The 25,552-nt window shown below is 45.6% G+C and overlaps 1 protein-coding gene across 1 annotated transcript in view; it reads left to right on the forward strand.

Annotated features, from left to right (window-relative positions):
• The first annotated feature begins 1,374 nt into the window (after positions 1-1,374).
• The window catches only part of SIK2 (salt inducible kinase 2), a 36,544-nt gene continuing 12,366 nt past the window's right edge, over positions 1,375-25,552 (forward strand). Inside the window, exons 1-8 of the mRNA XM_077189895.1 lie at positions 1,375-1,649; positions 7,745-7,861; positions 8,722-8,785; positions 13,677-13,838; positions 21,935-22,059; positions 23,569-23,692; positions 23,934-24,154; positions 25,100-25,252. Coding sequence (XP_077046010.1) covers positions 1,500-1,649; positions 7,745-7,861; positions 8,722-8,785; positions 13,677-13,838; positions 21,935-22,059; positions 23,569-23,692; positions 23,934-24,154; positions 25,100-25,252 — 1,116 coding nt within the window. The 5' untranslated portion in view covers positions 1,375-1,499. The remainder of the gene's footprint in view (positions 1,650-7,744; positions 7,862-8,721; positions 8,786-13,676; positions 13,839-21,934; positions 22,060-23,568; positions 23,693-23,933; positions 24,155-25,099; positions 25,253-25,552) is intronic.

A 25,552-nucleotide genomic window follows, 5' to 3' on the forward strand; every position in this document is an offset into this window, starting at 1 on the left:
GTTGTTCCTCTTCATCCAAAAACGAGCAGGGCGTGTTTGGCTCACAGAGGGCTCAGGGGATGTCACCAAGGTGGACAAACATCTCCAGAGGGTGTCAGAGGATGGGGACAGGCTCCGTTCAGTGTGACAGGATGAGGAACAACGGTCAGAAATTTAAAAATAAACCCCAAGTTCCACCCCAAAACGGGTCAGAACTTCTTCCCATGGAGGGTGGCAGCGCTGCCCAGGGGTTGGAGGCACCCGAGGCACCCGGCCCCGCTGCGGTGCCACCTGCCCCAGGGAGGGGACTGTCCCTCGGCGAGGGAAATGCCAGCGCGGAGGGGACGTTCCGGTGGCTTCCGAGCCCTGGGGACACAGCGCGGGTGCCCCGGGGCTGGCGGCACTGGCACTGTCCCAGCGCGGGTGCCGCGGGTGTCCCCCGGGGGTTGGTGGCACTGGCACTGTCCCAGCGCGGGTGGCCCTGTCCCCGCGCGGTGTCCCCCCGGTGCCGGTGGCCCTGTCCCTGTCCCCGCGCGGTGTCCCGGTGTCCCGGTGCCGGTGTCACTGTTCCTGTCCCGGTGTCCCGGTGTGACTGTCCCTGTCCCTGTCCTGGTGTCCCGGTGTCCCGGTGCCGGTGTCACTGTCCCTGTCCCGGTGTCCCGGTGTCACTGTCCCTGTCCCCGCGCGGTGTCCCGGTGTCCCGGTGCCGGTGTCACTGTTCCTGTCCTGGTGTCCCGGTGTCCCGGTGTCCCGGTGTCACTGTCCCTGTCCCTGTGCCGGTGTCCCGGTGTCCCGGTGCCGGTGTCACTGTCACTGTCACTGTCACTGTCCCTGTCCCTGTCCCGGTGTCCCGGTGTCCCGGTGCCGGTGTCACTGTCCCTGTCCCTGTCCCGGTGTCCCGGTGTCACTGTCCCTGTCCCTGTCCCGGTGTCCCGGTGTCCCGGTGCCGGTGTCACTGTCACTGTCACTGTCCCTGTCCCTGTCCCGGTGTCCCTGTCCCTGTCCCGGTGTCCCGGTGTCCCGGTGTCCCTGTCCCTGTCCCGGTGTCCCGGTGTCCCGGTGCCGGTGTCACTGTCCCTGTCCCGGTGCCGGTGTCACTGTCCCTGTCCCTGTCCCGGTGTCCCGGTGTCCCTGTCCCGGTGTCCCGGTGTCACTGTCCCTGTCCCGGTGTCCCGGTGTCCCTGTCCCTGTCCCGGTGTCCCGGTGCCGGTGTCACTGTCACTGTCCCTGTCCCGGTGTCCCGGTGTCCCTGTCCCTGTCCCGGTGTCCCGGTGCCGGTGTCACTGTCACTGTCCCTGTCCCGGTGTCCCGGTGTCACTGTCCCTGTCCCGGTGTCCCGGTGCCGGGGCGGGCCGTGCCGGGGCGGTTGCCATGGCGAGGCCCCGCCCGCGGTGACGCGCGCGGTGACGCCGCTCGGTCGCTCGGTGCCTCGCTCGGTGGCGGAGGGGGCGGCGCGGCCCCGGGGGCGCCGCGCGGAGCCGGAGCCGGAGCCGCCGCCGCCGCCGCCCCCCGAGCCCAGCATGGTGATGGCCGAGCCCCGGCGGCCCCCGGCGCTGCTGCCCCGCGGGCTCGGGCCCGTCCGCGTCGGCTTCTACGACATCGAGGGCACGCTGGGCAAGGGCAACTTCGCGGTGGTGAAGCTGGCGCGGCACCGCATCACCCGCAGCGAGGTGGGCACGGCGCGGGGGGCGCGGCGGGGCCGCGGGGGCTGCGCGGGGCCGGGGCCGCCGGGGCCGGGGCCGCCGCTTTTGTCCCTTCCGGCACCTCCCGCGGGGACGCGGAGCCCCGGCCGCCCGGGGTGGGGGGGGTTCTCCCGCTCGCATCCTCCGGGGAACGGCAGGAGAACGCCCCGAGGCCGCGCGGGGATGGCCGAGGATGGCACCCGCAGGATGTCACCCCCCTCCCCTTGGGGATGTCACCCCAAAGATGCCACCCGCGGCGCGGCACCCCCGGGATGGTGGCATCGCCCCGGGGTGGTGGCGTCGCCCCAGGGTGGCACCCCAAGGATGCTCCGGTGCTGCTCCAGCGCCACTTTCTGCTCCCTGCGGAGGGTCAGACCTTGTGCTGTGCCTGCCCTGGTGCCCTGGGGATTTTGGGGTTTCCTGACCCGGGCAATGCTGGGTTATCTGTTCCAGCAGAGGAACTTGGTGTGTGTGTGCTGAATTCTTCAGCACGGCATCCTCCAACTTCACCAAATCCAACCATTTTTAGCCCCTTTGTTTCACCGCCCCCGTGTATTACCCGGTGATTATTGTTAATACCTGGTGCTTTACCTAAAACAGAAATGATTGTCAGTCTGCCTGGGTAAAAATGCAGTCGTGTTCACTTTAAAAAAAAAAATAAAAAAGGAAAGAAAAAAAAAAAGGAGGTATTTGATGAGAGCAATGGCTCTGGAGCTTCCTCTTCTGTTTTAGGTAGTTTTAGTTGCTACACCTAGAGGTGAGATTTTTGTAAGGCTCTCTTCTGCTCTGTTTCATTGGTGACTGAAGAGGAGGTTCCTGCTGCTCTGTACTTGACCAAAGTCACTAAAACCCCGTCCCAGGCGCGGACTGGAAGGGCTGCAGGTGTCCATCACCGTGAGCTTGTGCGGGAAAATCATCCCCTAAGGAATGGGGGCATTCCTGAAATCTGGAGCTCAGCTGAGCCCTGGTGCTCACAGGGCCCTGGCCACGCTGTGATTGATGAGCTCTGCAGCGCAGGGACTGAAGCAAAGTTCTCCTCTTGCCTCATTTCTCAAGTTCATCATCAACTCGGGTCTTTCCGAGCCCTTCCTTGCTCCTGCAGAAGAGCCAAGCGGTGCCAGCGCTCCCTTCCCAAGTTTGGGGCCATGTGCCAGAATTGCAAATGCCCCACTTGAAGATACTCGGTTGTCACTGCTCTTCAGCCCTCGTTTCTTTGGCAGGCTTTGTGATGGAGATGAAAACTTTAATCTTCGTTTTTGTTGTCGTTTTAGAAAGCCTGTTTGTTTAGCATTGTTGGAAATAACAAAGGTTACAGAAAACACAGAGCTTAAAAAGCTCCCCAAGTCCTGGATGATTCTTTCATCTGTGTCCTAAGGAACTGCTGAATTCTGGTATCTTGAATTTTTTTTTTTTTTTCACCAGCTTTTCTGTCCAGTCTGCAGCCTTTTTCTCTTCTGTGGGATTTTTACAGCAAATTTGCCTCTGCTGGAGGATTTTTTTATCAAGGTCTTTGATTTTTTTGAGTCAGCCCTGACTTCTGCAGTGAGAGATGCAAGAGTGTTTTTCTGGAACTGAATTGCTGACTGGGTTGCTGGAAGTATTTACACAATCTTTGAGGAAGGGGAACCCTGTTAAGATCACTTCTGGTGATGTCAGAGGAAATTAATTCCAGCCAAATACTCTTTGGAATAAGCACTTCCAGCTTGGAGCAGCTCACCTGATTGTTGGATCCCTGACACACAGAGTGGAAATCCTGCTTGGTAATGACTCCAGCCTGAAGGGTTTTCATATTCCAAGCTTGTTCTAAATTGTTCCTTAAGTTCCAGTGGGAGAATATTCAGTTTTTAGGTCCTGGGAGGGCTGTGCTGGTGCACCCTCAGGTCTGTGCTGCAGGAGGATGCTGTGATGCTGCTGAGATTTGCTCCAAAATCCTGTTTTAAAAGGACTCCTTGTCAAAGTTTCTCCTGAATCTCCCGATTTGAACCCTTTAGATTCAGAACCTGTTTGTTGTTGGGATTTTCTAGCACTGGCATTTTGAAATTATGTTTTATATGACTTTGACCTTTAAAATATTTGCTTTTTTTTTTTTTTTTCTAAACACAACTCTGCCTAGCCAATAACCATCAAATTAAAAAAGATGGGCTCTTATTACCTTGAATGCAGCACTTATGGATTGTGTACAATCCATCCTTTCTATGGAAAGGCTACAGGTGAGAAAATAAAATTGTTGCCATAAATTGTGAGCAGAGGTGGAAATTAAATGGAAACAAACATGAAGCAGGAGAGCAACACAGGGTGTGTGCAAACAAAATCAGAAATCATCACTTGAATTAATGCAAGTTCTAAACAACCATACAGAAGTGTGAAAGGTGGGGAAAATGGGGGGATGAATAAATATCTAATATTTCTATTAGATATTAGGTGATAAAATATCAGGAATAAATAAAATAAAGAAAGATTGTAGGAATAGAGGTGCTGCCTGACCCTTTTTACTGCCAGTCCACCCAGGGAGGGGATTAATAAACATATTAGGTGATAAAGATATTAGGAATATATAAACTAAAGAAAGATATGTAGGAATAGAGGTGCCTGACCTTTTTTACTGCCAGTCCATCCAGGGGGGAATTAATAAGGATATTAAGTGATAAAGATATCAGGAATAAATAAATTAATTAAAGATATGTAGGACTAGAGGTGCTGCCTGACCCTTTTTACTGCCAGGCCTCCCAGGGGGGGCTGAACCCGACCTTTGCTTGCCTTGTTTGGGTGTTTGGTGCCATTTGAGTGGAGGCCACGTGGCTTTTTCCTGCCACGCTCCATCCTTGATCCTGCTGCCCAGAAATCCTGTGATCCCAGGGCAGCTCCTGCTAATGAGGCGTGGAAATGAGCAGAGATTTTCCTGGGGAGGAGAGCAGGGAGCAGGAATAATGATTGGAAAGTTGGGAGAAGATGGGGAGGTTTGATTCCAGTGAAATGGGGTGGGGGTGGAAGAGGGAAAAGGTTTGGGATGTAGGGAATTGGGAAAAGATTTGGAATGTAGGGAACAGGGAAAAGGTTTGGAGAAGGTTTGGAGTGTAGGGAAGTTTGGAATGTAGGGAAGTTGGAGAAGGTCTGGAATGTAGGGAATAGAGAAAAGGTTTGGAATGTAGGGAATAGGGAGAAGGTTTGGAATGTAGGGAATAGAGAAAAGATTTGGAATGTAGGGAATAGGGAGAAGGTTTGGAATGTAGGGAATAGAGAAAAGATTTGGAATGTAGGGAATAGGGAGAAGGTTTGGAGTGTAGGGAATTGGGAAAAGGTTTGGAGTGCAGGGAATAAGGAAAAGCTTTGGAATGTAGGGAAGTTGGAAAAGGTTTGAAATGTAGGGAATAAGGAAAAGGTTTGGAGTGTGGGAAATTTGGAAAAGGTTTGGAGTGTAGGGAAGTTTGGAATGCAGGGAAGTTGGAAAAGGTTTGGAATGTACAGAATAAGGAAAAGGTTTGGAATATAGGGAATAGGGAGAAGGTTTGGAGTGTAGGGAATTGGGAAAAGGTTTGGAGTGTAGGGAAGTTTGGAATGCAGGGAAGTTGGAAAAGGTTTGGAATGTAGGGAATAAGGAAAAGGTTTGGAGCAGTGAAGGTGCTGCCTGGAAAATGCAGGGAATTTGGGAACCCACCCCCAAATCCTTAATTAACTCCTTCCCCAAGGATTAATCCCCTGCAGAGGAGCTCTGCTCGCTGCTCCCCAGGGGAAAATAAAGCCTGGCTCTCCCAGATGTGCTTTCACCTGGCTGCTGGTACAGGGAATTTGTGTTTTTATCTGGAAATAAGTCTGGAAAATGACCCTGGAGCCCCTGGATTGGTCTGTGGCACCAGCTCAGGTGTGCTCAGGTATTTGCAGAGTGAGTAACTCCAGCAGAGACAGCAGCTCCCTGTGCCACACAGGAAAAGATGGAGTTTTCCCAGACTGCAGGAAGTTGTGTTGGTTAATTTTAATGCATTTTATCTATTTTAAGAATGTCCTGGGTTAACAAATCTGAATTTCTGTAACCTGCAGGGACAAAGCTCTGTTTGAATGTGAATTTGTAACAGGAGGTTGTGTTGTGGTTTTGGGTTTTTTTTTTTTTTGTCTGGGTGTTTGCTTTTTGCCTTTGTTTTTCCTTTCAAGAATTAAATGAATAAAACAAAAACAATGGAAAGTGACAGTTGGAGTAGCTGAGGAGCAGAACAACTTTTATCTTTTCTTGACAAGCATTTCATCCTCACTCCTTGGCAGCTGCAATTCCCAGATGTCAGGGGAGGATTGAGCAAACTCCCATTCCCTGGGCCTTCAGTGGAAGAGGGAAGGAAATAAGAAATAAGTGCAGTTCCTTGGGTTTTTAAATGAGAAGGAAGCGTGAAAGCTGCAAAGATACCTTGGAATTTAACTCCTTAAGGAGCAAAACCTGGTGACAGGGGGAGATCAGGGATTCCCTTTTGGTTTTCCTTGTCAGGTGAAGCATGTGCTGACATTATATCTTGAAATTTGGGATTTTTTTTGTTGTTGTTTGTTTCAGACTGTTGCCAGTAATTGTTGGCAAGCTGCATGTTTAGGAACAAAACACACTTTTCACATAGGAAACTGCTCTGTGCCTTGAAGGAGCTTCTCCACCTCTAAGAATTACATCCCTTTTCCTGTCACCAAGAGACAGCTGAGCTCCAAAAGGAGCTGCTGAATTCCCTGCTCCTCCTCACATCCTTGGGAAGACTTTGCTGGATTTTAAGTACTTTCAAGTGGTTTTTCTGTAAAACCCTCCCCTGGTCCTGGCAAGATGAAGATGCAGAATGAGCTGAGGTGTTTAATCTGCTGCTCTGCTGTGGTAGATCCATTTTATGGACAAATTTCCTGCACACTTGAGGTTGTACAGTTTCCTGGGAGTTGGGGAAAGACAAGGGACTTTTAAGGAAGGAAAATCAGAGTGAGCTGAGGTCAGTAAATAGTAAATTGTGAACTCAGGTGGGCCCACAGTCAGTGTTAGCAGGTATATCCATTTTATGGACACATTTCCTGCACACTTGAGGTTGTACATTTCCCTGGGAATTGAGGGGAATAAAAAGGGACTTTTAAGGAAGGAAAATCAGAGTGAGCTGAGGTCAGTAAATAGTTAATTGTGAACTCAGGTGGGCCCACAATCAGTGTCAGCAGATAATGAGGCTCACCTCCCGTGAATTTCTGTCTCCAGCAGCTCTCCCCTGTTCAATAGTTTGTGAAATTCTGTTATAATTGGAAGCATTAGTGGGACTTACATTGTTTGCTCCTGCTTCAGCATTAACAAAGTGACATTCAGGCTGAATAAACAGCATTTCTATATTCAGCACTCTTTAGCATTTTTACCCTTTGCATGTGCAGGGGCTGAATTTTCACTTTCTTCTTGGTTTCAACTTTAAATGTCTTGTGTTGGAGCTTTTTAATCCCTTCAACATCTAGACTTATCTTCCCTTTGCATTTATTGGCTAAAAACAAGGTCAGCAGGGCCAGGATGTGTTTTGTGAACTAACTGAGATGTGTTTCCAAGGCTTGACTGGTAAATTTATCTGCAGAGTTTTTTCTCCGAAGGGATGAACTGAACATCCCCTCCTATAACAGCACTTGAATTAATTAAACGTGTCACAGCTGCAACTGCATGGATCCCCTAGGTTTGCATTGTCAGGTTTTCTCTTAAAATATCATTTTGTGGGACTCAGATTTGTCACCTTGGCTCCAGAAATGGGCGCCATTAGGATGATTTTGGTCACTGCAAATTGTTGATTTAAGAGCACCTGGAGCACTGGCCTGTTCTGTGCCTTCCATTCCATGGAAAATCTGGGGGTTTTTTTCATGGAAAACTGCTTTTTCTCACTGAAAATCTGCTTTTTCTCAAAGAAAATCTGTTTTTTCTCACTGAAAACCTGCGTTTCCTCTGATGCTGCTGTGGGTGAGATCCCTGCAGCCCCTTGGAGGGACCCAGACCCTTCCAGTGCTGCCCTGCTGTATTTTTCAGCCTGGGGCTGCATTTTTCCCTTCCTAATGAGGGTAAACTCACGTTGGGGGAGTTTTTAAACCTCGTTTTTGCTCTTGGTCTGCAGGTGGCAATAAAAATCATTGACAAATCTCAGCTGGATGCTGTGAATCTGGAGAAGATCTACAGGGAGGTGCAGATCATGAAGATGCTGGACCACCCACACATCATAAAACTCTACCAGGTGGGCCTAGAGGGGCTTTTCCCTTTTTTTTCCTTTCTTTCCCCCTTTTTCCCACTTTTTTTTCCCTCTCTTAGTTCTGCTAAACAAAAATGAAGATCCCACTTAAGACCAGTTCAGCTTTAAATTAATTTTATGCAGAAGAAACTGGCCTTTAAAATATTTCAGAAATAAATGATCTATTTAAAAAATAAACCTGCTCTTTAAAATATTGATGTGCCAGGTGGAGGTGGAGTTTAAGGAGTTAAATTTGCAACTTATAAATTTGCAATTTATTATTTGATAATATCTCCCCTCAGTTCCTTTCTGAATGAATGACACCACTCAAAAATGGCAGAAGAGAAGTTGAGAATATTTAAATAAAGTCTGAAGATCAGCACTTGAAGGGATGGTGATGCTTGGGTGGTGCTCACTCCTTCAGTGCCTGGTTAAAAATGCATTTGATAAATGAGTTTATTTTTAAAATAGCCTTCAAATTGTCTCCCTGGTTTGCTTTTATTTGTGAGCAGTCTCTTGGGACTTTTCAGCCCGTTCATACATAAAATGCAAAATCAAATTCACAAAGCTCTTGCCCACAGACAAGTTCAGCTGATGCTGAAATGTTTCTCTGAGGTTGTTGAAATAAACCCAAAATACCTTGAAATTGTCCTGAAATCTGAAATGACTTTTTGAACTGGGGGATTTTTCTCAGTGAAGCTTTTGATTATTTTGTTTGCACACATTGGAAGATTGTGCCAATTCTAGGTGTGAGGCAGAACTTTCCCAGCTTTAGGAGAGAACCATAAAAATAAGGATTCTTTTGGGTGATTTTTGGCTTTTTTGCTTTTCCCACGAGCCCTCATGTGTGATTTCTGCCTCCACAGGTGATGGAGACCAAAAGCATGCTGTACCTCGTGACAGAATTTGCCAAAAACGGGGAGATTTTTGGTAAGCAGGAGAATATTTGCATGTTGAACTTTTTAATGCACTCCTGGTGTCTATGTCAATAAGAATCTTTTGGGTCTGTTCTTAGATTGAATATTTCTGTGCACCTGCAGAGTTAAAAATCTTTTACTTTTATAGCTGATTTCCTCTGTTTCATTTGGTCTCCACTGTGGCTTTTGCTGTGCTTTGTCTTGGGACAAAAATCCTGCTGGTTTGGCTGCAAATGCAAAATCACTTCTGGCTTCTATTTTATTATAATAAAATAAAAAAATATATACAAATATATACATATATACACATTATATGTATTATGTAATATAAAAGACATTGTATATATTTAATATGTATTATATATTACATATTGAATATATACAATATGTATTATATAATATAATATGCATTACATTATATATAATATATATAATATTCTAGTATATATAATATACAGTATATGCATTATATAATACATATACAAGAAATAAAATAATTATAATATGATCACAAATAAATATATAATATAATTGTATTAAAACTAAAATTAATTTTTATTAAAAGTGAAAATTATTTTTTAAATTTATTAAAGTTTTAAATTTTTATTATACAATATAAATAGATATAATTCTATATATATCTTATATATATATATCAAATTATAATGAAATTAATTTTTTATTATTACACAATATAGATATTTATAATTTTATGTAGATATTTATATATTTTAAAAATATAATTATTATAAGATTTTTAAAAATCCCAATCCCTGCTGTAGAAAGGTGTAGCCAGAGATGACAGCAGGCTGAGATAAATGTAGAAAATTTGGAGCTTTCCTGGCAGAGGTGGTTTTGCTGTTCCAGCCCCTCAGGATGCCCAGGGCTCTGCAGCAGCTCCGGCTTTGGCTCTGTCCCAGCAGGTCCCAGGTGTCCCCAGCAGGTACCAGGTGTCCCCAGCAGGTACCAGGTGTCCCCAGCAGCTCCTGGTGTCCCCAGCAGGTCCCAGGTGTCCCCTGCAGGTCCTGGTGTCCCCAGCAGGTCCCAGGTGTCCCCAGCAGCTCCTGGTGTCCCCAGCAGGTCCCAGGTGTCCCCTGCAGGGTCCCTGGACAGTGGCTGCTGTGCCCAGGTTGGCACCATGCCCATCCCTGTTTGCCCTCTGGTTAATGCACAACCCCTGGAGCTGCAGGAGGGACAGGGCTGATCCCAGAATCAGGGATTTGTTCTGGGTTTGAGATCTCCCAATAAATCCTGGTAGGGCCATAAAAGCCAAGGCCAGCTTGGCTTCATGAATGTTGGGGAAGATGAAACAGGAAAGCCTTATCAATATGATTGCCTGGCAAAAGATTTGGAGAATATGGAAACTATAAGTGAGATTGAAATGAAAGCAAGCTTTGAGATACCTCAGTTACTGAACAACTGGAAAACAATGGTGTGGCTGCTGAAGGTGATCCCCTTTTGATGGAACAACACCCTCTGCTTGCAGACAGCCCCAAGGGGCAGAGCAGACCCTACAGCTTGGCAGAAGGGGCCCAAAGAGGAGTTTTTAGGGTTTAAAATGTAACACGGGATGGTGATGTAATGTGGTTTAACTCTCCTTACAAGGTTAAATATAAAGTTTGTACACAAACAAATTAGAGACAATGGCAAGCAAGTGGTTTTCAGAGCCCTGGATGAGGGGGACACAGAGGTTCTGGGGCTCTGAGCAGGCTGCAGGCTTGGCCTTGCTTTCCAAGGCTTGGAGAGGAAAGAGCTTGTTTAGAATGTGACACAGGATGGTGATGTAATGATTCTTATAGGCTGTATGGAAATGCTGTAGGATTTGTGTCTTGGACTAGATTGGTTAGTGAGAATTAGAATATTCAACACAGAAGAAGATTTATGGTGCTGTAATGGGAACTTTGCTCTCTTTTTCCCTCTTGCTTTTATTCCTCTCTCCCTCTTTGGGGCTCCTCTTTGGGGCCTGCTGTGAGCTGTGCCTGGCAGCTCCCAGCAGGACCCTGCACCCAGGCCCTTTGCAATGAACCCCAAATTCCAAGACCAGAAGAAGATTTATTGTATTTTAACGGGAACCTCACCCTCTGATCCTCTCTTTCACTCTCTCATTTTCTCTTTACCACACTCCTGCCTTCTCTCTCTTTACCTCTCTCTTTACTTCTCTCGGGCCTGCTCCAGCTGTGCCTGGCAGCTCCCAGCAGGGCCCTGCACCTACATCTTTTGCAATGAACCCCAAGTTCCAAAAGGCCCCTGCCCCCAGGCCCTTTGCAATAAACCCCAAATTCCACGGCCAGAAGAAGATTTATTGTATTGTAACAGGAACCTCGCTCTCTCATCCTCTTTACCACTCTCTTTATTTCTCTTTCTCTCAGTCCTGCTCTGAGCTGTGGCTGGCAGGCCCAAGCAGGGCCCTGCACCCACATCCTTTGCAATAAACCCCAAATTCCAAGCCCTGGCTTCAAGAATATCTCATCTCCATCCCTCCTGACCATCCTACCCCCCAACACTCCTCCCATGAACTCGTTCTGCATTGCCAACAAATGCTGGATTAACAGCTCAGGGCTAATTGAGTTTGTGCCTTTGATATCTGACTTCACCTTGCTGTCATATGATTTGTCAGTCACTCTGTGCCTGAGTGATATTTAGCTTGCAAATATTATGATCTCCCTTTACTGCCAGGCTTTTGTTTGTTCTTGTGCTTTGCCAAGTGAAACCAGCTGAGAGTGTGTGAGGTGGGGTGGGAGCTCTGAGCTGAGCTGCAGCTCCCACAGACCAGCTCTGACCACAGAGAAGAGTTGAAATGAAAATGTTGCCAGAGTTACAAAGCCCCTAAATGATATTTGAATTTAAAATCCTATAAAACACAGCCTCACACAGCCCCCTAAATGATATTTGAATTAAAAATCCTATAAAATACTGGCTAACAGAGCTCCCTTAATGATACTTGAATTAAGTCCTCTAAAACATAGGCTAACACAGCCCCCTACATTTTATTTGAATTAACAGTCCCCTAAAACACAGGCTAACAAAGACCTCTAAATTATATTTGAGTTAAAAATCCTATAAAACACAAGCTAATAAAGACCCATAAATGATATTTGAATTAAAAATTCTATAAAACACAGGCTAACACAGCCCCCTAAATAATATTTGAATTAAAAATCCTTTAAAACACAGGCTAACCAAGGCAGGTTTGCAGCTGTGCTGGGCAAGGTGCTGCTGCTGGGATCTGGTGTTGCACAAGTGCTGTAGAAGATCAAATTAATCACTATAAAATTAATCACTATAAACTTGATCACTATAAAATTAATCACTCTCAAATCTCTGCTCTGGCTGCTCCTTGGCCATTACCTGCATTCTTTGTGGGATGTTCTGAGCCCATCCCAGGCCCTGATTCTCTGATTTTTCCCCCAGAACAGGGGATTTTAAAACTGCTCCCTCGCCCAGCTGCTGCTGCTCCCCTTGTTTTTGTTCCTGAGGATAAATGGAGTTTTTGGTTTCAGGGCTGCCATTGGTTTTTACAATGTAATCAAATATGAAAACAAAATGTTCTCTCTGCCTGTGACGCAGTGGAGAGGAGAGAGAGGTCAGCATGGGCACCTTTGGGGTGCTGGTTTTTATTCCCAGAAATTAAAAAAAAAAAATACATTTATTCAGCACACAGCCACTGCTGAGGCTTCAGAGGGTGAAGTGTGATGTGAAACATAAGAAGAATTAAAGCTTGACGTGTCCAGGATGATGAAGTAAATGATTCCAAGTATTCCCCATGAATTGTGGTGTGAAAATATTGTGGAAATATTGACCAGGTAGCTGCAGAAGAAGGAGCAGAAAAGAATTTCCTCTTTTTTTCCACTTTTTTGGAGGGTTGAGTGGGAGAGCAGCAAGTTAGAAACTGGTTTGAGTGCTAATTATTTGGGAGAAATTAAATTTCAGTGTTGTTGCTTGCTGCCCAGTCCATTTAAAGCTGAATTGTTTGATTTATGATGATTTGAGTTCTCAGGTTGTGAAAATATTGACCAGGTAGCCATAAAAGAAGGAGCAGAGAAAAATTTCCTTTTTTTTCCCATTTTTTTGAAGGGTTGAGTGGGAGAACAACAAACTGAAAGTTGGTTTGAAGTTCCCTTGTGCTGATTATTGGGAAGAAAACATTGAGTTTCAAGCTTGTTGCCTAAATCCATTTAAACCTGATTTGCTTGATTTCTGCTGCTTTTTTTTTTTCTCAGATTGCTATCAGTTCTATTGTGAAAATATTGTAAAAATAAAATATTATAAGTAAAAAAAATATTATAAGTAAAAAAATACTGAGCAGGTAGCTATAAAAGAAGGAATATTAAAATATTATGCAAAATATGAAATATTATGAAAATATTATACAAATGAAAATATATGAAAATATTGTGCAAATATTGACCAGATAGCTATAAAAGAAGAGAAAATTTTCCTTATTTTTTCAGAGATTTGGCTGGGAGAGCAACAAGCTGGAAGCTGATTTGAGTTCCTTTGGGCTGATTATTGGGGAGAAATCACTGAGTTTTGTGATTGCTACTTGCTGCCCAGCCTGATTTAAACCTGATTTATTGGAGTTCTGCTGCTTTTATTTCCCAGATTACCAAGAAAATACTATGAAAAAATATGAAATATTAGGAAAATATTAGGAAAATATTATGCAAATGAAAATATTGTGTAAATATTGACCAGGTAGCCATAAAAGAAAAGAAAAAAATTTCCTTATTTCTTCCATTTTCTCGGTGGGTCAGCTGCGAGATTAAGAGCCTGGAAATCAGTTTGATTTTCCTGCTGCTAATTTTTTGGGGGGGGAACCATTAAAAATCAGCGTTGCTGCCTGCTGTCCAGGCTGAATAAAGCAGATTTGGTTGATTTGGGGTGATTTTATTTTCATTTCCCAGATTACCTGGCCAGCCACGGGCGCCTGAGCGAGCCCGAGGCGCGGCGCAAGTTCTGGCAGATCCTGTCCGCAGTGGAATATTGCCATGGCAGGAAAATCGTGCACAGGGACCTCAAAGCTGAGAACCTCCTGCTGGACAACAACATGAACATCAAAATAGCAGGTATTCCACTTTATTTTTATGTATTTTTTTATAAAATCCCCCTCTGGTGCTGCCTGTGATTCCGTTGTGGTTTTCCACGTGAATTTTCCTCCATGGTGGGTGTCAAAGTCCATCCAAATTTCCAATATTAACTTCCAGAAAAACAAGAAAAAAAAAAGCAAAAAAAAATTAGTTATAAACATTTTATAGTAGTTATAGACATTATATATATAATATTAATATAATATATATATATTAATTATATATATTATATATAGAGACATTATAATATATGTGGACATTATAATAGTTATAGACATTATAATAGTTATAGACATTATAATAGTTACAGACATTATATATAATATTAATATATATAATATATATTAATTATACATTATATATATAGACATTATAATAGTTATAGACATTATAATAGTTATAGACATTATATATATTATTAATATATATATTCATAATATATATAATATATGTAGACATTATAATGTATACAGACATTATAATATATATAGACATTTTTTGTAGCTGTCTTTAAAGCTGCCAGATGTTCAGGTTAAAACAGAGTTAATCAAATAACTTCTTTCAACATTTAAAAAAAAAACCAACTCAAAATGGAAGCTTATTGATTCTTTTTTTTTTCCTTTTTGCATGCATGATTTCACTTTAATTATAAATTTCGACACAGCAGATGTTGCTAGCAATAGAAATCATTTTCATTACAATTCCACGGATCCTTCCATGCTGACTTGAGCCCAGAGAGGCTGGAAATGGGTAAAAGAGAGAATTTCTTGATTTGGGGGCTGTTGAACTTCAGCCTTCCAGAACAGGGGAGCAGGAAGGGAAAGAGTGAAGGAAGGAGAAGGAATTTCCCTTTGTCAGGCTGAGAAGGGTGAAATGATGAAACATTTTTAGATTATTTTACCTTTTCATTTCCCTGCTGGCATTTCTGGCATGGTGGAAGGGTTGTGGAGCCTTCCCCAGGTGGGTTCATCAGTGCTGCCATTTCTGGGGTGGTTTTCCTGTTTTCATTTCTGATTTCACACCTGAACCCACCTCCAGCAGCAATCACAGCACCTGGAGAGTTATGGCTGGGAGATAATTGATTCACCAGGCCAGTTTATACTGAATAAATCCTAAATTCAGTCTGAGGGCTGCCAGTCACCCCCTTGCTCTGGGGAACTGAGCTGAAAAAAGGGAATTTCTGTGCTGCTGTTCATCTGTGCTTTCTTTCCTGCCTTCACTGCCAGGTTTTTGCCCTCTGATCCCTCTCCACCTTGTAATGTTCAGCCTGGCAGAGCTTTCCAGAGCTCCTCAGGGGTCTCAGCTCCTCCATCCAGAGCTTTTCCTGCCCTGGATGTCCTGAGCACTGCAGGGATGCAAATCCCTTGGGGGAAGCCCCTTCCAGAGCATCCCAGGAGAGCCAGGAGCTGTTCTGGCACTGGGGATTTCATATTTAAGTGATAATTTGGGATATTTCAGCTCTTTTCCTGCTGAATTCCAGGACTGAATTCCTGCCTAACACAAGAATTCAGATTTCCAGAGTGACCTCTGCTTGTTTTCCTCTCAGCTCCTGCATCCAGAGCTTTTCCTGCCCTGGATGTCCTGAGCACTGCAGGGATGCAAATCCCCTGAGAAAAGCTCCCTCCAAAGCATCCCAGGAGAGCCAGGAGCTGTTCTGGCACTGGGAATTCACATTAAAGTGATAATTTGGGGGATTTCAGCTCTTTTTATGCTTCCTAGGAAAGGCTCTGGACCTAAAGTGCTCTCTCAGGAGCTCCAGTTTGGTTGCTCCCAGGTGAACCAGGGTCCCTTTCAGAATTTCCTGCACACTCACCTGATTTTTCCATGCTGGACTGAACTCCTGCCTTGTGGAATTTTCAGGCAACCCCAAAATGGGAAGAGATGAGAATCTTGACTCCACGTTTCAGAGGGCTGATTTATTATTTTATGATATATATTATATGAAAAGAAAATGCTGTATTAGAACTCTACTGGAAATGGGATGAGGAGATTCCATCAGCTCTGCCCTGCCCCAGCTGCTCTGCTGCCCCACTTCTCCAGTGCACTGAGTTAATTACAGGTGGGCTGTAAATGAGCCCATGAACTGGTTCCTCCATGGATCTCAGTCCTTATCAGGTTGATAAGAGCTCCCTGTGTCCAGCCTGGCTGCTGAAGGAGCTGGAGGAAAGTTCAGGCTGCTGAAACTTTGTAGTGATTTGTGCCGAGTCAGTTGTTGGATTTTTCGCTGCAGAGGGGAAGGATGACGAAGTGCCCAGGGTTTATCTGGGGTTTTTGGAGTTATCTGGCCTGTGCAGATCCCTGGGAACAGCCTCTTCCAGTTGTTCATCGTGCTCATGGCTCATTTATCAGGCTGGGGAAGGACAGAGGGCAGCCAGGATCCCAGCTCTGATAGCTGGGCTTTTCCTCTGGTTTCAGGTCATGTAGGAATTGGAAAAACCAGCACAAGAACTGATGAATTCTTTTGATAAAGCTCTTCTTAGCTTCCAGTGGGCATCTTGGTTTGTTCTGCTGCTTCCAAGACTTTTACTGAAGCTTTTTGCTCCTCAAGAACACAACAGTTTTTAGTCAAACACTGAAACATGCACAGTCACCTCTCTTACTTTGTTCTCCTGCTTCCAAGACTTTTATTGAAGCTTTTTACACCTGAAGAGCACAGCAGTTTTTATCAAACACTGAAACATGCACAAAGTCACCTCTGTATTTCAGCCACCAGGAGAATAAACTAACATTCAAAAGTGGTCCAAAACCTGTGGGTTCATAAGATTGCCACCTCTGATGCCTGAGGCTGGACTGAAATCCAATAGTTTTGTGTTAATATTGCTCTAAAAGGACAGGGACAGGCAGAATTTTAAGGATCTTTTCTCTCTAGCTGGACAACAAACAGAGGATGAGTAAAGAATTTGAGGTGAGAGCTTTGATAGGTTTATTTTGTAAAAGGTAAGAGGTGGTTGGGAGCAGAGCCCTTAAATTTCAGTGCAAGTAGCAAAACTGAAGGTACCAATGAGATACCTAAAATGTCCATTGAGAAAAGGGGGAAGGTGAGGAATTCCCTGCCAGGTTTAATGTGGAATTTGTGCTCAGCACTGGCCAGGCAGCCCTGCCTGGCTCTCCCCAGAGTTCAGCAGCTGCACTGGTGCTGTGTCCTTTGCTTTTGCTGCTTTTGAGGGCATCTGAGGCATTTCAGCTCCCTCTGAGCTCCACCTTTGCTGCGCAGCCAGAAATGCACCCGTGAAACCCGAACCTGCTCAGAATGAGGACCCAGCTCCTGTTCTTGTCCTTGCAGCCCCAGATTGAGGTGCCTGCAGGAAACTGTGACACCCTGCTGCTTGCAGCAGCCCAGGTAGGCAGAGACTGTTATTTTGAAGGAGGCTGGAGCTGCTGCTGGACAGGGAAATGTGCATTGACGTCAGGAGAGGCTGCTCAGCCCTCAGCCCCTGAAGTGGGTCAGGTTTGCTGCTCATACCTTGCCTTTATCAGCACCTCTGTGCCTATTATCTGCCAGGCTCACATTTCTCCTCCAACAAAAGCTCCCTGTGGCTCTCTGCGAGGCAGGCAGATTGAGTTCTGCTCCTCGTTTTAGGAGAATGGATTAATTATAGCTCTGGAGCTCCTTCTGGGAGGCTTCTGGAGGCACCAGGGAGAGGCTCTGCCATCCTGCTGGAGGCTCAGCAGAAGCTGCAGTGGCTCTGCCATTTCTCAGATTGCAAACGGGGCTGAAAGCTCAGGCTGGTTTTTTCCATTTTTAAGGGGAAAACAGATTCCATCGGCGTGATGTGCGCTCGAAAAAATGATACCTTCGAAATTCAAGATTATTCTGAAGGGGGTAATGAGATTGAGAAACCAAATACCACAACTGTGCAGAGCCAATATTTGCAGATTGCACAAACACAGAGTTTATTCAACTGAACACAATGCTGCAAATGATGGCCTTTTTTTGGGCTTTTTGTTGTTTGGTTTGTTCTTTATTTTAACGTGCAGATTCAGGGAAATGTTAAGGAGATCACTCCATTATATAATCTCAGTCCGCTGGTAATGAACCCAATTTCAGTCCTTTTAGAATTCTGTGGCTGGCATATGTTTGATTTGTTTGGTTTGGTTTTTTTTGAGGGCTAGCACATTTTTTTCCCCTCGAATAGCAGTGATGTTTCCTCTGGAATGAGACATTTTTGGGGTTAAAAATGACCACTTTGGATCCAGAATGGCTGTGACAGATCAGCAATGGCAAAAGAGGAACAAGGTGGAAGGGGGAGAATGAGAGACTGATGATTTTTTTGTGCTTAACTGAATCCTGGCCACTCCAAAAAGTGGGGCAACTCAACTGACAGTGCAGTAATTAAAAATTGAGGAAGCCCCATGGAGCAAGCATCCAGGATCCTGACTAAATCCTGGTTTTTTTTTTTTCCTTTGAAAGGGTTTTCATGGATGTTATCCATGCTGGAGTGCTTACAAATTGTTTCCCAGCCATTTGTGTGGGGAGAATAATGGAGACAAAAGGGGTGAGCACAAGAAATTGTGTACCCTAACAAATAATGCTGATCTCCCCCACCCAGGGAATTATTTTGTCCAATAAGAGAAAACAGAATTGGATTTTTTAAAGCTAAGAGCCAGTTGCTGACATACAGAGCACTGGTTTTAATTCATGTATTCCATGAAAAAGCCCAGTGCCAGTCAGGAGGTGTCTGGCAGTGCTTTGTGCTGCTGAAATTCAGAGCTGAAGGATTCTGGAGTTTCATTGGTCATGAAAAGAGAAGAAATTGAAGCTTTAGAAGCGCAGGGCTGAGGCAGAGTGGGGAAATCATGGTCCAGGTGTACAGGACAGCACTGCAGGCACAGGGGCTGGTGAGGAATTCCCTCTGGCTGTGGCTGCTCCTTCTGGGAGCAATTCACAGCCTCTCATTCATGGATTTTCTAATAAAGCTCAGTCAGTTGTGCTGTCACAGGGCCATCAGAGCCAGCCAAGAGCTGCTCTTCAGCCAGTTCAGCACTGCAAGCTCTGCCCTTCTCCTGCTCTGAGGGGCCAGGAGCACCTCCAGGATGTGTCCTTGCTCCTGAGCTCCAGAAATAAAAACTTTATGTATCATAAAATTCATCATCTGATGGTAATAATAACATAAACCCAGGGCTTCTCTTACACTGGCTTTTTGCTGCTCAGATTTCTTCATGTTTCTCTTTGGTGACCAGAAATAAAACCTTTGTGTGTCACAAAATTCATCATCTGATGGTAATAATAACATAAACCTGGGGCTTCTCTTACACTGGCTTTTTGCTGCTCAGATTTCTTCATGTTTCTTTTTGGTGATTTCTTCAAAGAGGTGACTTTAAATCCCAGTCTGGACAGGCAAGGAATGTCACTTTTTTTAGGATTTGAAATCCTTGTGCTCCCAAGCAGGTCATGCTTTCTTTAGCTGTGCTTACAAATAAATGTTCTTGTACTTGTGAATCTGATAGGAAGATTTATGAGGGTGGCACCCGAGGGAGAGCTGCAGCTCTGAGATAAAAACCTGATGTTTATCTGCACTGTGAGGATGTTGAAAACCTGACAAATCCGAGATAAGAGAGGGGAGAAATCAGATTTAAGGACACCTACACGGGGTGGCAAAATGCTCCTGTGGAGAGCAGGAATGGCCTCGTGCCTCCTGAGGCATTGTCACCGTGGCCAAGCCAATTCTGTGGGAAGAAAAAGGGAATAATGATAAAAAAGAATTCACAGCAGTGGTCTGGCTGTGATAGGGGAAAGGGGGGAAAAAGGAAAAGGGGAACAAGGGGAAAGGTGAAAAAAGGGAGAAGGGGAAAAGGGGAAAAAGGAAAAGGTAAAAAGGGGGAAAGGGGAAAATGGAAAAGGTGAAAAAAGTGAAAAGGGGAAAGGGGAAAAAAGGGAAATGGAGATAAAAGGGAAGAGGGGAAAAGGTGCCACCGTGCTGGGGTTACCCAGAGGGATGGGGGGATTTGGGGTGGGTTCTGTTGTTCCCCCTGTGCTGCTGCAGCTGAAGGCTTTGCAGAACTGCAGGGGATGAGGGAGGGAGGGAGGGCAGCAGGGCTGTGCTGTCCTGTTCCACCCTGGCTCCTGCAGGAGTTTGGAATCTGAGCCGGCCTTGGCCGCCGGGCCCGGTGACGTCCCTGGGCCGCGGTGGCGTCACCGTCCCTGCTCATCGGGGCTCTGTGTGACACCCTGGGCTCTGCTGTGACACCCTGACCTTCAGAGCCTGCCTGGCAGCCAGCCTGGCTGGCAGCAGCCTTTGATGGAGCCCAGGTGCCAGAGTTCACCCTGCAGGGTATCGGGTGTGCCGACCCTGGTCCCCTCTGGGGCTGGGACAGTCGGGCTCTGCACGTACCAGGGCTTTAGGGCACTGCAAGGTGTTCATTCCCAGCTCCAAAACCAAAACTGTTCCCAAAATGCTTCGTTTTTGAGTGGTCTTGCAGGTGGAGATCCATCATTAGAGGCTGCTGGGAAAGCAGCCCCCAGTCCTTTCCCCCAGAGCTCTGGTTCAGCAGCCCCAGCTCTGCCCTGCTGCCCCAAACCAGCTCCAGGGGGACTTTTCTCATTTTTTGTTAAATCTTTCTCTGTTTCTCTGCTTCTGAGGGATCTCCCGTGGTTTTCTGGCTCCTCTGAACAGCACAGACAACACAAACGGGGTGAATGGGATGGTTCAGGAGAGCCTGTGATAACCACAGCGTTTATCAGCTCTGGGATCTGCTGGTCAGCATTCCAGCAGCCTGGGAGCGTTCAGAGCTGCATCAACAGCCTGATGTCACCGTGTTTGTCACCTCCCAGCATCCCTGGGAGCATTCAGCGCTGCACCAACAGCCTGAGCCCTGTTTGTCACCTCACAAGAGCATTCAGAGCTAAACCAACAGCTTGATGTCACCCTGTTTTTCTCCTCCCAGTACCCTGTTTGTCACCTCCCAGCATCCCTGGGAGCATTCAGAGCTGCATCCACAGCCTGAGCCCTGTTTGTCACCTCCCAGAGCCCTGTTTGCACCTCACAGGAGCACTCAGAGCTGGATCCACAGCCTGAGCCCTGTTTGTCACCTCACAGTGCCCTCTTTGTCACCTCCCAGCATCCCTATTTGTCATCTCAGAGCATTCAGAGCTGCACCAACAGCCTGATGTCACCCTGTTTGTCACCTCCCAGCATCCCTGTTTGTCACCTCAGGTCATCTCTGGGAGCCTTCAGAGCTGGATCCACAGCCTGAGCCCTGCTTGTCACCTCCTAGAGTCCTGCTTGTCACCTCACAGCAACCCTGGGAGCATTCAGAGATGCATCCACAGCCTGAGCCCTGTTTGTCACCTCCCAGTGTCCTGTTTGTCACCTCCCAGGAGCATTCAGAGCTGCACCATCAGGCTGTGCTCTCTTTGTCACCTCCCAGAGTCCTGTTTGTCACCTCCCAGGGACACTCAGAGCTGCATCCCCAGCCTGATGTCGCCCTGTTTGTCACCTCTCTCACAGCAGCACCAGCCTCTGTCTCTGAGCTCCTTTTGCTTCTCACGCCTGAATTATAAAAATTCTGATTAATATCAGACCGCAGCTCGCCCTGCACGAAGCCATAAAAAGCAACATTTAAAAGAATGTTTTGTTTGTGGGCTGGTGACTCCAAGGGCTGCAGACAGCCCCAGCAGCAGCTAAAGTCTGTCTGTCCTTCCCAGCCAAAGTCCCCGTGCTTTCCCATCCTGTTGCTCTTGGCACAGCTCCTTCCTCCCAGCTCCAAACCTTGTCAGAATTTGTTGTGTGTTCAAGGCTAGAGAGCACCTCAGGAAAGCCCAGGAAATCTCAGATTATCTCTTGGCAAGTCAATAATCTCATTTATCTGCTGGGACTGACAGTTTGTTGAATTTTAATGATGGCTGTTTACAAATGTACTCAAAACTCCTCCAGGTTGTGATGGTTTTGCAGTGTTTCAATAATTCCACGACACAAAACCAGCAAAAACAGAGAACATCCAGCATCCCAGCATGGGATTGGGATTGTCCCCACAGAAGGATTTGGGATGAAATCACAGAGGGGCGTGCCTGGAATTATTCTTTGTGCTGCAGTGGAAGCTTGGAGTGACTTTTCCCTTCTTTTTTTTCCCCCCAGATTTCGGCTTTGGGAATTTCTACAAGAGCGGGGAGCCTCTGACCACGTGGTGTGGGAGCCCCCCCTACGCAGCCCCAGAGGTCTTTGAAGGGCAGCAGTACGAGGGACCCCAGCTGGACATCTGGGTACCTTCATCCTGAATTTTAACTGCATTCCAGTCCACTTCTGGGAAGCTGGAACCGATATTTGATTGTTCTGAAGCTGCAGATTTGGAATATTTGATTTTTCTTACCTGCAGATCTGGAATATTTGATTTTTCTGAAGCTGCAGATCTGGAATATTTGATTTTTCTGAAACTGTAGATTTGGAATATTCAATTTTTCTTAACCTGCAGATCTGGAATATTTGATTTTTCTGAAACTGCAGATTTTGAATATTCAATTTTTCTTAACCTGCAGATCTGGAGTATTCGATTTTTCTGAAACTGTAGATTTGGAATATTCAATTTTTCTTAACCTGCAGATCTGGAATATTTGATTTTTCTGAAACTGCAGATTTGGAATATTCGATTTTTCTTAACCTGCAGATCTGGAGTATTCGATTTTTCTGAAACTGCAGGTCTGGAGTATTTGATTTTTCTGAAACTGCAGATTTGGAATATTCAATTTTTCTTAACCTGCAGATCTGGAGTATTTGATTTTTTTAACCTGCAGATCTGGAATATTTGATTTTTCTGAAACTGCATATCTGGAATATTTGATTGTGCTTAAGCTGCAGATCTGGAGTATTTGATTTTTTTAACCTGAGAAGGTTTTGGTATTTAAAATAAAATTGCCTTCACTTCTGATTTAAGGATTCTGTGAAGGTGCTTAGCTTGCAGCAATCCCCAGTTTGGTTTTTGACAGGGTTTTATTTAAAAAAAAAATCTGTATTTAATTGTAAAATCTCAGCATTTTTACAAAGTTTTGAGGTCAACACCTGCTTTTTCCCCCTTGAGAGACCCAGTGCTGTGCCAGGCTGCTGTGGTTCTCTCACTGGGACTTTTTTGGCAAGAACATTCCCACTGGCACTGCCAATTCATTGCATCCTTCCAGGAATAAACAATTGCAGCAGAGCTCTTGCCCAGAATTTCCCCTTTTGCTCACATTGAACAATCCCCTAAACTCACTGCTCATAGAAACTCCTCCCCACAGGCATGAAATGGAAAATATTACAGTTTTTCACTTTGAGGGGCTGCTGTGTGAGGGTTGCTTTTGTTTGGGCAAGGCTGAGATTAAAAATAAAATAAAATAAAATAAAATAAAATAAAATAAAATAAAATAAAATAAAATAAAATAAAATAAAATAAAATAAAACAAAATTAAATAAAACAAAATAAATAAATAATAAATAATTAGTAGTAGATAATATAAATAAAATATAATAAATAATATATTAATGAATAGTATATTAATAAATAATATTATAATGAATATATAATAATATAATAAATAATAAAATTATAAAAATATCCCAAATTCTCAGCTGAAGTTGGGGTTCACTTCTCAGTCACCCGTGTGCAGCTCCCTCCTTTGCATCTAAATTCCCTTTTTCAGCACAAAATAATTATTTCTGCAGAAATAATTGGCTTGAACCTTCAGAGACACTGCTGGGAGCTTGGAACTGAGCTGAAAATTCCCTTTTTTTCCCCACAGAGCATGGGGGTGGTGCTGTATGTGCTGGTGTGTGGAGCCCTGCCCTTTGATGGACCCACCCTGCCCATCCTGAGGCAGAGGGTGCTGGAGGGGAGGTTCAGGATCCCTTATTTCATGTCAGAAGGTAACAGTGGAATGGTTTTACTCATTTTGGTGTGCTTTGAATAAATGCTGGGGTAACCACAAGGTGGGCAGGGGGAATGGCACTGCTGGCCATGAAGAATTTGGGCTTTTCTCCACTTTAATGTGATTTTTAGTCTTGTTTTGAGAGGTTTTTAGCAGCAGTGATGCATCTCTGGGCTGGTAGGTCACTAAGTTTAAAATTATTCTTTTTTCTTTTTTTTTTTTTCACCCCTTTCCAACAGAGTGTGAGCACCTGATCAGGAGAATGTTGGTCCTGGACCCCTCCAAACGTTTGAGCATTGCTCAGATCAAGGAGCACAAGTGGATGCTGGTGGAGGTTCCTGCCCAGAGGCCAATCCTGTACCCAGCAGGAGAGGAGAACCAGCCCTCCCTGGGGGAGTACAACGAGCAGGTGCTGAGGCTGATGCACAGCCTGGGCATAGACCAGCAGAAAACGGTGGAGGTAAAACTCAGATGGGGTAAAACACACTGAAATGGGGGTGAAACATGATGAAATGGGGGTGAAACACACTGAAATGGGGGTAAAACGCCTCAAATGGGGGTGAAACATCCTGAAATGGGGGTGAAACATCTCAAATTGGGGTAAAGCACACTGAAATGGGGGTAAAACTCAGATGGGAGTAAAAAACACTGAAATGGGGATGAAACACCTCAAATGGGGGTAAAGCACACTGAAATGGGGGTTAAACACCTCAGATGTGGGTAAAACCTCATATGGGGGAGAAACACACTGAAATTGGGGTACAACACATTGAAATGGGGGTAAAACATGCTGAAATTGGTGTGAAACACTGAAATGGGGATGAAACACCTCAAATGGGGGTAAAGCACACTGAAATGGGGGTAAAACCTCATATGGGGGAGAAACACACTGAAATGGGGGTGAAACACACTGAAATGGGGGTAAAATGGGGGTAAAACGCCTCAAATGGGGGTGAAACATCCTGAAATGGGGGTAAAACATCTCAAATTGGGGCAAAGCACACTGAAATGGGGGTGAAACACCTCAAATGGGGGTAAAACCTCAAATGGGGGAGAAACACACTGAAATTGGGGTACAACACACTGAAATGAGGGTGAAACGTGCTGAAATTTGTGTGAAACACTGAAATGGGGGTACAACACACTGAAATTGGGGTACAACACACTGAAATGGGGGTACAACACACTGAAATTGGGGTAAAACACCTCAAATGGGGGTACAACACACCTGTCCTCAGCCCCAGGTGGGAGGTGAAGCCCCAAAGGTCCCATGCAGTGTCCTTGGGAAACTCCTGGGCTTTTTCGCCCTTTTAAGCAGACAGAGAATGATTTGGCCGCTTCATCAACAGGGGGCACATTCCTACGCTGTGCTTTATTATTTTATTTTTTGATTTTGTTTCTGCAGTCCCTGCAGAACAAGAGCTACAACCACTTTGCTGCCATCTATTACCTGCTGGTGGAGAGGCTGAAGTCGCACAGGAGCAGCTTCCCCGTGGAGCAGCGCGTGGACGCGCGCCAGCGCCGGCCCAGCACCATCGCCGAGCAGACCGTGGCCAAGGTCAGCTCCCTCCTCACCCCGGGGCTGCTCTGCCTCCTTCCCTTCCTAAATCCCTCCCTTACCACCTGCAATCCCTCCCTGCTTGGTGGGGTTTCATCCTGAGCCTTAAAATGCTGAAAATGCCGGTCTGGTGCCATCACCGAGCAGACCATGGCCAACGTCAGCTCCCTCCTCAACCCTGGGCTCACCTGCCTCTCTCTCCTCATCCCTGGGCTCCTCTGCCTCATTCCCTACCAAAATCCCTTCCTTCCCACCTGCAATCCCTCCCTGTTTGGTGTAGTTTCATCCTGAAGCTTAAAA

Source organism: Agelaius phoeniceus, chromosome 23 (assembly GCF_051311805.1).
Source record: "Agelaius phoeniceus isolate bAgePho1 chromosome 23, bAgePho1.hap1, whole genome shotgun sequence".
NCBI lineage: Eukaryota > Metazoa > Chordata > Aves > Passeriformes > Icteridae > Agelaius > Agelaius phoeniceus.